Source organism: Suillus subalutaceus, assembly GCF_016647625.1.
Source record: "Suillus subalutaceus strain FC151 chromosome Unknown DFJ58scaffold_813, whole genome shotgun sequence".
Classification (NCBI taxonomy): Eukaryota; Fungi; Basidiomycota; class Agaricomycetes; order Boletales; family Suillaceae; genus Suillus; species Suillus subalutaceus.
The window spans coordinates 1-10,670 of NW_024541062.1; the positions used below are offsets into that span (position 1 = coordinate 1).

The following is a 10,670-nucleotide window of genomic DNA, read 5'->3' on the forward strand; positions in this document are numbered from 1 at the left end:
ATTGGCAACTTACTCTGGACTTTAGTCCTGATCATCTCTGGTCACTTATTAGCCTCTAGTAGCAGCCCACTTCATTCTAATCTTAACAATTTCAGTGATCGTGGTATGGTCAAACTGAATCCCTGAAAGAATGATACTAATCTCATTACTGATGTGGTTATAATTTGAGCATTGACCAGGAGGTGATTTCGATACCATAATATAGATATGGTTTGTCACTGAAAGACCATTTTGAATGGAGTGCAACATGTTTGCATTTGTATTAAATTGGGTGTGCATCTATGGTTAATGACCTAGCATGGTGAAAGGTGCTGTTAGAAACTTAAATGAAAGCTTGTCATTAGTAGGAACATGCCTTGGAATTAGAAACAGTGGAGTAAGATGCAGTGAAGACTTATTGGCAATGGTCAGGCTGAGTTGCCATGATGAATGGAGGTGCCATTGGAAGAGGAGGGGAAATATCCAGACTCTTGGTCTTCTTAGTGATGTGTGATGTCGATAAAAGAGGAGGACAAATATCCCAGACTCTCCTTCTCAGTAATGCGCAGCATCGAACACCTCATTGTCATGGCACTATCCAGAATAGCTCCAGAAATATCGCTTTGTGATGATGTCCTGAGATTGCACGGTTGTGATATTGGAGTGGACATGAAGTTTGGATTGTCATAAGTGAGATTATGTATATCTAGAGTGCCTGACAATGGACTCCACGAAGTTGATACACAACTAGTAGTAGCACTAAGTAGCGAAATGACAAGACTTTGTACTGTTGTGAGGTTGAGAGTCAGGGAGACGGTAGGACTGGAATTGATTGCACTGCATGAGTGGCACATTTCATATTGAACCTTCAAAATTCCTACACAGACATCAGTATACATATCAATAAGTAGTTGCTGTCTTTCATTTGCTACTTACTTTTCACCATTTCTCTAGGAAGTTTCAACCTTATCCCAACTGAACCATTGCTGGTGAACCTGAGGTGTGACCTCTCCAATGAAATATTGTGGATCTTTATCAGGCTGGCAAGCTCAGGCTCCTTGATCAGGGATGATGCCAACAGCACAGTTTGTGATCTTAGGGCAGGAAGCAACCTGACACTACCACATTTTAGTGAACATGAATGAAGCACCAATCTTGAGCTCGAAGACATTTTTCTAAAGTATAAGGTTATCCAGACAACATGAGAGACAAGAAAGCACAGTTCCTCTGAGGGTAAACGAAGACATGAGTTGGATGCAGAGACTTGTGCAGATCCAGGATGAAACAGAAAGATAACAACAATGGCAGTGTCATTACATTGTAAGTGAACAAGTTGCAACTACTAATGATCTGAGTTACAGTGCTACTTCAAGAATCTTGCACCATCTGTGCCTACTGATTTCCTCACACCAGAAGATGTTGATGTCGACAGACTTCAGCTCCATCCACATCTATTCTTGCATTGTCTGCACCTACTGGAGCATCTTGAATGGCAACATACAGAAGTCTCATCAGGACTTTAAAGAATTGATTGATATTGTTGGTGATTCACATTTTGATCCTGACGACATGCGGAATATGCCATGGGACAGGATCACCTCGACATTGGGTACGAGGACGAGGATGCTGGCTGTCATAAAACCCAAGTCACCATTGAAGTGTCTTTCTCCTGGACCACAGCCCAGCCAGGCCCTCGACCGTATGTAGCAGCAGACCTTTACCACAGATCTCTGATCTCTGTCATTCAGGAAAAGCTCTCGAATGCTCCTCATCTTCCCCATGAAGTAAACATTCAGGGTGAACTGTATACTTCACCAGCCTGTATGGATGCACACTGCAATGTAGAGACTTGCATTTCTGCAGGCACATATGGGCTCATTTTACGAATTCTGACAACTGGCCTTCATGGCACGACTCGCATTATCATCCACTATGACTTCCCTATAGAGCGCACCACTTTCCCATGAAATGCGCCATAGGCGCGATATTTTCCCGCACTATGCGCAGCATTCCTGCATGCGCGTCTTGCGCGCTTTCTCGCGCTTAAGTGCACTGTGTCGCACAGCATCCAGGAGCATCCATCCATCGTCCGACCAGTCCCTCGGTATGTCCCTTTCATTATCTGACCATATTTGGCATATTACACTTCCTATTTCATCATGGACCCTTACTTTACATCACTTTACCTCACTTACATACTTAGAGCGCTCCCTATTCGGCTCCGAGCCCTGGGAGAGCGCTTAGGTAGAACTTGCATACTCTTATGTTCGTTTTACACCGAACTTTTCCACCTTAGCTTCCTACCACCAGCTTCCTACCACCAGTATCTATCACCAGTTAGTTCCATGCAATGCATGTGTCCATCATTGTTTTGAGGCCCTAGCATCAGTCTATAGCTAGTGGCACTATTAGTATCCGTCTAGATCCGCACTTTTCCTCATATCAATCCCAGTATACATCCTCTACACTTGTGCACTGCTTGCACTACCTTCCCACGCTTCGCGCACTTTCACACTTCGCTTTCCCACGCGCACCTTCAGCGCATTTCTCACACTTTCACCGCCATTCACCAGGGTTGTTCAGCATCATTCTGTGGATCCTTGCTTTCCTTGCTTCCCCTTTAGGGTCGAACGTTCTTGCATTCTGCGAGTATAGCAGCTAGGCAGAGCTGAGACTCACTTATATTGGCTGAGCACTTTTCTTATATGTGCCTGCCAGGTTGTGATACCCACAGCAAGCTTCAGGAATCTTTGGAGAGCCAGGATGTAAGTTGCCCCATGTGGTCGTCACACTTATGTTTTGGTCGGATGCTATGCACCTTACAATGTTTGGTAATGCGAGGCTATGGCCGGTGTACATGTACTTCGGTAATGAATTGAAATACCACCATTGTAAACCATCTTGCCATCTGGGTAACAATGTCGCCTACTTTCAAAAGGTACGATCACCATTATGAACCCTCTTAAGCACTAAAGCTTATGTCTCTGCAGCTTCCCAACTCATTTAAAGATTTTGCAAGTACCTACACCAATGGCAAGGGGGATAGCCGTGAATGTGCAACCCATTGCCACCGTGAATTATTTCAAGTGCAATGGAAGGTCTTACTCGATAATGAATTTATAGAGGCTTATGAGCATGGAATTGTGATCCTTTGCTGTGACAGTGTCAAACGCAGGTTTTACCCGCGAATATTCACTTACTCCACAGACTATCCTGAAAAGTGAGTTGTGAACATTAGCCATATGGATTTGAAGTTCACCAATTCAGGGTTCTTGTTGCAACAATACAGCAGTTGGGAGGGTGTCCTTGCCCAAGATGCCTGATACCAACTGCACAACTTCACAATTTGGGAATGGGCCTTGATAGGCGTAAATGTTCAATGCTTACATGGTCCAATAGCTTGAGGAGTGAGCTGGTTGCCACCACACGCAACCTTATCTATGACAAGAATCATGGTGTAGATAGTACAGGAGTCGAGGCGCTTCTTAAGCCTAATTTGTGGGTACCAACCTCAGTGAGCATGATCATTAGTCGCTTTTACTGCCTTTACTTACCTTTGACAACAAAACCCGACGCGCGCTGGTCTACAAGCCAGTCGTGAAGAAAGTCCATATGGTACAAACTTCTATGCCCCCCAAATATAGAGTAATGCGATGGTTACCTGACGACCCTTTGGCCAGCATGCCTACACTGCCAACCCACTTGCCTGATTTTGTTCCAGGCGTCCACTTCACCCAAGAATGAGCAGACAAATTGGACTTAGACCCCGCTAATTGGTTGTGGCCTGACGAGTTGAAGCTTATACGCTGGCTTGTTTGGGTTCATGAATTAGCATTCGCATGGGACGCGACTGAGCGCAGCCGTCTCAATGGAACATATTTCCCGCCGTACAAAATCCCTACCATCCCCCACATTTCTTGGTCTCAACAAAATATCCCTATCCCACCCGCAAGCCTTGGAGAAGTAATCCGCATCATCAAAGAAAAGATCCAATCTGTCATATACCATATTCCCGGGTACAGATCCGATCCAGATCCGATGGACATATCCGTCATCCGCTCCACAGATCCGATCTGATTCTTATTTCATGTCCTGTTCATATAACTCTAACTATCGTTCATCTCCTTTCGGCATTCCTGTACACTGGTATACCGGTTATCCTTTACTTCCGTTATGCTTACTGATCCGCTACACTTACTGATCCGCTTTAGCTTATACTTCATTCCCGGTTATGATTCGTTATCCATCTGACTTACCGATACGCTGTGCACATACTTTGCTTATACTTCGTACATAGCCTCGCGCCTTTGCTTATTGATCATTCCGTTAGTTATCTGTAGTATATAAACCCTTGTACATGCGCTGTAGTAGATCAGTTCGAATATCATCTTAGATTGCACTCATTCTGTCTGGACTCTAAGTCCCTCCGTTATCCGTCCGGACTCGAGTACAATACTCTTGTCTACTCTGAGACTTAGGATTGATTCCTATAGTCTATATATCCGTCTCTGTCTTCGGACAGCCCTCACCCATAGTTTCTAGTTCGGATCCGATCTGGATTAGCCGTTACTCTATATGTTCAATATCCGGAAGCCTTAACAGATCTGTTACGATACTTATCCGTCTCACTAGACGCGATACTCTAGCACTCTGAAATAAGGGGCAAGACTCGGGAAAGGGACACAGCGCACGAGCTGAGGCCAAAGCCCTTCGGATCCAATACTACTTGAGTACGGTCTTAACACAATCCGGCATATATGAACCATCTACCGCAGCATACCGATTGTGCTGGTTCTGCGTTGTCAAGAAAACGGAAAATCATTGAGCCTAATACATGATCTTCAACCGCTGAACGCAAGTAAACTATCTGAGACTCATCACTCCCTCCTTTTGTTGAACAGTTAGCTGAATCCTTTGCTGGGTATGCGGTATATGGTATGATGGACTTATATTCAGGTTACGACCAGCATGCACTACATGAGGAATCACAAGACCTCACTTCCTTTGGAATGCCGTTGGGTCCGCATCGGTTGACAACACTTCTGCAAGGCCACACTAATGCGGTACAAGTATATCAAGGTGATACCGCTTTCATTCTGCAGGACAAAATTCCAGAGTTCACATCGCCATTTATTGATGATGTGCCCGTCAAGTCGGTTAAAACACGGTATCGAAGAGCCAACGGCTCATATGAAACCATAGTGCTATACCTGGGCATACGTCACATCATATGGGAGCACTGCGAGGTCATCAACCGCATACTCCAGCGACTCGAGAATGTTGGTGTAACCATATCTGCTACTAAGTTCATTCTAGCCACTCCTACCGCCGTCATAGTCGGGCACAAGTGTACCTTCGAAGGGCAAGTGCCGGAAGATTCCAAAGTGCAAAAGATCCGTGATTGGCCTGAATGTCACACCATCACGTAAGTATGGGGCTTTCTAGGTACTTGCAGAGTCTTGCACATCTTCATTTGGGACTTCTCCAAGATGATGCAACCTCTTACCAACCTTACCCACAAAGATGTACCCTTCGAATGGGGTGAAGACCAACAGGTAGCTATGCAGACTCTGAAGGACTCAATATTAGAGTCTCCCACACTCCTTCCGCTCGATTATGAGTGCGGTTGTGAAGTCATCCTTGCTGTTGACACCTCTTGCATCGCTGTAGGTTTCATCCTCCTTCAAGTCGGGGAAGATGGCAAGCACTATCCAAATCGCTTTGGATCCATATCTCTTGTGGAAGTCAAAAGTCGCTACTCTCAAGTGAAACTAGAGCTCTACAGCCTATTTCGTGCACTTCACGCAGTTCATGTTTTTATCTTTGGTGTTGCCAACCTTACGGTTGAGGTCAATGCGAAGTATATTAAAGGAATGATCAATAACCCCAACCTTCAACCTAACGTGACCATCAATTGGTGGATTGCAGGTATATTGTTATTTTCTTTCGCACTTGTTCATGTACCCGCCACTAAGCCATACTGGAGCAGACGGACTCTCAAGGAGACCACCCACTGAGGAAGATCCTGACAAGGATGATGATCATGAGGATGGCTTGACCGCTCATTCGTTTGGCATTGAGATTCTGAATGACTGTAGTTGTGCTATCGCAGGCGCAGGAGCTGATATAATGCAATACCCATATGCCGCACCCGTACCTTACCCGCTGACCCGTTTACCCGCCCTCATTTGCATACATAGACACCATAGACACCCGATTCTGCAAGCCGACCATCCCCCGCTCAGAAAACGCACAAGCACTTGATGCCAGACTAATCCAGATCCAACGCTTTTTGGAGACTCGCAAGTGACCCGCAGACCTATCGGATGAAGACTATGAGCTATTTGTTTCATCTGCTGCGCGGTACTTTATCCTCGACAAAAAGTTATGGAGACACAATTCTCAAGGAAAGCACCAGCTAGTAGTTCCTGAATTGTCACGCTTTCACATCTTGAAGGAAGCGCATGACGACCTTGGACATAAGGGAGTATATTCAATCCGCGCCCAACTTCTCTTATGCTTCTGATGGCCTATGGTGATTGACGACATCAAATGGTATAATAGGACATGTCATGAATGCCAGATCAGATAAAGTCGCAAGTTGCACATTCATCCAACAGTCCCGATCCCAGGCGGTATCTTCAGGAGAGCGCATATTGATTGTATGATGATGCCCAAAGCAGGCGGATTCGACCGACTAGTCCATGCACATTGCACGCTAACTGGATACCCAGAATGGCACATGTTACGCAAGGAGAATACCAAGACCCTTGTCGCATTCTTATTCAAGGAACTTCTTTGCAGACGGGGACCTATTATCAAAATTGTTACCAACAACGGACCTGCATTCCACGCAGCAGCTGATGAACTAGCAGCGCGCTATGGAATTCACCCGATCCACGTCTCAGCATACAACTCTCAAGCTAATGGTATTGTTGAGCAACATCACTATGATGTCCAGGAGGCCATCATCAAAAGTTGCAATGGGGATGAGGCGCACTGTTACCAGTCCACACACTCGGTGCTTTGGGCCAGAACATGTCACTGTTCATCAAGCGACAGGACTTATGCCTTATTTCATGGTTCATGGTGTCAAGTCTATCTTTCTGTTTGATCTTGCTGAAGGAACATTTCTAGTAGTGCTACCCAACCAAGACACCTTTTTCAACAATGGATCTAGTTGCATGGAGAGCCTGACAACTGCGAGAAGCGACAAGAAGACCTCAACACTATCAAGGAGAAAGTACTCAAGCACGCCATCAGTCTATCCACAACTTCGAGCAGCACTATCGTCGCTCGATCATAGACTACAATTTCACGCCTGGCACACTCGTTCTAGTCCGCAACTCTAAGGTTGAGTACAAGCTAAGTTGCAAGACGAAGCCGCACTATCTAGGACCTATGGTAGTCATCCGCCGCACCAAGGTGGGGTTGTACATCCTTGCTGAACTAGATGGTTCTGTGTCCCGACTGCGCTATGCAGCATTCCACCTACTCCCTTATCTTCCGTGCAGCGAAGCTAAAGTCTCAGTTACTAGCATCACAGGTCTAGATGATGAAACACTGGATACCTAGCAAGCGAAGACATAGAAGAGCCACCCGACCGAAGCACTCGATTTTGACTATGATGCTTGACCCGCCAGCATTCCCCAAATACTGCCAATATACCCATTCCCGACACCTGCCTATCTCTCACAAAACAAAACACAAAAACATACCGCTCTCAGTATGATAGTCTCAGTCCACCCCGTGGTTTAGTCCGGCGTCTCAGTTTCATTCTTCCACTTCTCAAAGGACTCACATATGTTACGCGCCATCCGCGCATGGACTTATATCGCAAACACAGACATTACAAAGGACTGGACTATTTTGTGTGAAAGATTGATTACCATACATTTCTCTTCGAACACGTAGGCAGCGCGCCACACACATTGACATGGACATAGGACTCAAGATTACCTGGACAGGACATGCGATCACTCAGATATTCATGCAACCAACATTACACTTCATGCGCTATCTATTCCCAGCCTACATTGTACACTAGCGCTAACAAGAGAGTCCAAACACGTGACCTATAGATCCTATCTAGCAAAGCCTCCTCCTCTTCTTGCAGTGCACCACCAAGGAATCCACCTCCGTCATCATCTCCATAAGCATTCCCTGCATGGTCAGCATCTTGGCATATAGCGCCCGCACCTTGCCTTCCAGATAGAGGTCTTCATCGTCAGCATCAGCATCCGCCAGGAGGTCAATTCTACTTCCTGACTCTCAGATGACTTCCGCTTTTTGCGACTCTCCTACCGACTCCTCCTCTTCCTCTTCTTCCTCCTCCTCCTCTTCTGACTCAGCAGAAGTCGCATCTTCAGGGGTCTCCCTGGGGCAACGGATAATGACACCCCACCCTGCAGAGGAACCCACAGCGGGAGCGGAAGGTGCCTTGACAGCAGCCTTGGCCACGACAGCACGAGCAGCAGCTCTCTCCTTTGCAACTGCGACAAGTGTTAGTAAGATGTGACTATTACTAAGTCGGGACCACTTACCTCCATGCCGTGGGTTGAATACTCACATTTCTTGTGGGCATCCTTGCAAGTCTCACAAGAATTGCCCGGCTTGCCGACGCATGGCTTAGTAGCCCTTACACACCAGGCACAAGGGTTTGGGTGCACCACAGGTGTGACAGCGCGAGGAGTCTTCTGTAGCCAGATTAGACCAAGGAAGAAGGCAAAGACAACAGTTCTGCTTACCAAAGCCTTCCTCCTACCCGCCATAGCATTGACATCGCAGCACATTTAATGACCAGTGGAGTACGAACATCCGCCTCTTCTTCATCGACTCTCCTTCCGCATCAGCATCACCATCTGCCTCATCCATGGCTGCATCTGTCTCTCCCGACTTCCCCTTGCCCTTTTCTTGCTCCATCTCCCGCTCCTTGCTCTTCTCCCTTTCCGCCTGCTTGTTGACAAGGCGCTGGACCTCTACCTTATATGCATGAACCTGGGCGGAATAGAGCTTGTGGGCCTCTTCTGCCTTGCGACCCAGGGCAACCTCATCCGACAAGAGTGGGAGATTCATGTTGTAGGTCTTGCAGTTCATGGCATTATCACTAAGTTCCTGCTATGAGGAGGGTTAGAAAGATGCGACAGAGTTAATGTCGGAAACAAAGACTTACCACTAGCTTGTTCCAATTGCGCAGCCATTCTTCCTTTCGCTGGATTAGCTCAGAACGGTCCTTGGGATAGCGTCGACCAGATGGATAACTTGAGTCGCAGATCAGTGAAGGCACACACTGGAGCTTGTCGACATTAGGGTTGATGACCTCAGAAAAAGTAAAGGAAGACATTGTAGGAAGTATGTGATGAAGGAGCGGATGAAGGAAAGGTCGGAGGGTTTTTATAAGGATATGTGATTGAGTCCACACTTCCATTGACCCTGACCCACTCTTCACAACCACTGCGTGCCCATTATTCCTTGCATTGTTGTAGTCCACCGATCGCGACCACCGCATGTTTACACTTCCACCCACTGTTCCGTGTGTGACAATATAGTTTTCCCTGGGCTGATATTCCCCCTTTTTACTTACCTTCACTTACCCACTTTCCTTAGTTTATGTTCGCATTTTACTGCTTACATAATCATGTCTCCCTTTCACCACTGTCAGTACCAGTCTGAATCACAGTCTTGTTTTGATGATAATTCTACTCTCTGAGCTCTGAGTCTAGTACAGAAATCCTTTAGGGTTGAATAGCAGCTAGGCATAGCAATTTTGACCCAACATCTGAAGAGTACTTTATAGAGTTCTCTTCTTGTTGTGTTTCCCACACCGGCTCATTGATTGTGTCCACCACTTCTATCAAATTCCCACTATCCGATCATCACTTCCAATCGGGTCGCCATCGATCATGTGCCCTTATCAATGGACAAATTTTTGCTAAGTCCAAGTTGTGACATGAGACCGACTGGGGACAGTCAGTATTTGAGTCTCCCACAGATGTGACAATCATACCAGCGCTAGCGCGTATGAGTGTCATAGGCATAATTTGCCTTGCCTAGAGGAAAAGAGTAAAGCGCTAGTCACCAGCACTATCAACTCCCAAGCTATCCACTTTGGAACCACTTTTCTCCCCTAGCGTGCTACCTGGTCCGACGCCTAGGTGTTATAGAACTGGTGTCGTAAGGCTCCGTCGCCCCAGCCACGGACCTGTGAAGCAAGACACTGGAATTCCACAACGTACTTGTTTATGCGCTGTCTGTCACGCATGTGGAGCTGTTCGAGCTGCATTTCTGCATCACCGGACGGTCATGAGGTCCAAAATTGGTTTGGAGTTCAAGCATGAACACGGAATAGTCGTTCATCCAATCCGGATGATCGTCCAAATCATCAGACAGGAGATCCGGTTCAAACCATTCAAAGCCATACCCTTAAGGTAGGATTGGGCGAAGTTGACTTTAGCCCTTCCGGTATGGAAAGCCTTAGGCTTGCTCTGGAAGTTAATCTCACACTGGACAAAGAATGCAACGAGCTTCCGTGGTTCGGATCCGTCAAAGGTATCCGGTTCGGACCTTGACTTTGGAATCTTCGGATGCGGGTGTGCAACGATTATTGCGAGCAAGGTTATCAATGGCTTCTGAGAGTTGAAGCATAACACGGTCCTGTGGGTTTAGGCCGTCGTTTTAACGTCATCATCATC

The 10,670-nt window shown here is 46.5% G+C and overlaps 1 protein-coding gene across 1 annotated transcript; it reads right to left on the reverse strand.

The window, feature by feature from the left end:
- Positions 1-8,067: 8,067 nt before the first annotated feature.
- DFJ58DRAFT_739874 (uncharacterized protein) lies at positions 8,068-9,322 on the reverse strand (the record flags this gene model as incomplete). The annotated part of the gene is made up of 6 exons (XM_041387057.1): positions 8,068-8,236; positions 8,288-8,463; positions 8,523-8,675; positions 8,727-8,739; positions 8,795-9,093; positions 9,152-9,322. The coding sequence occupies 6 exons, from the start codon at positions 9,320-9,322 to the stop codon at positions 8,068-8,070; spliced, it is 981 nt and encodes a 326-aa protein (XP_041234618.1).
- Positions 9,323-10,670: the final 1,348 nt, after the last annotated feature.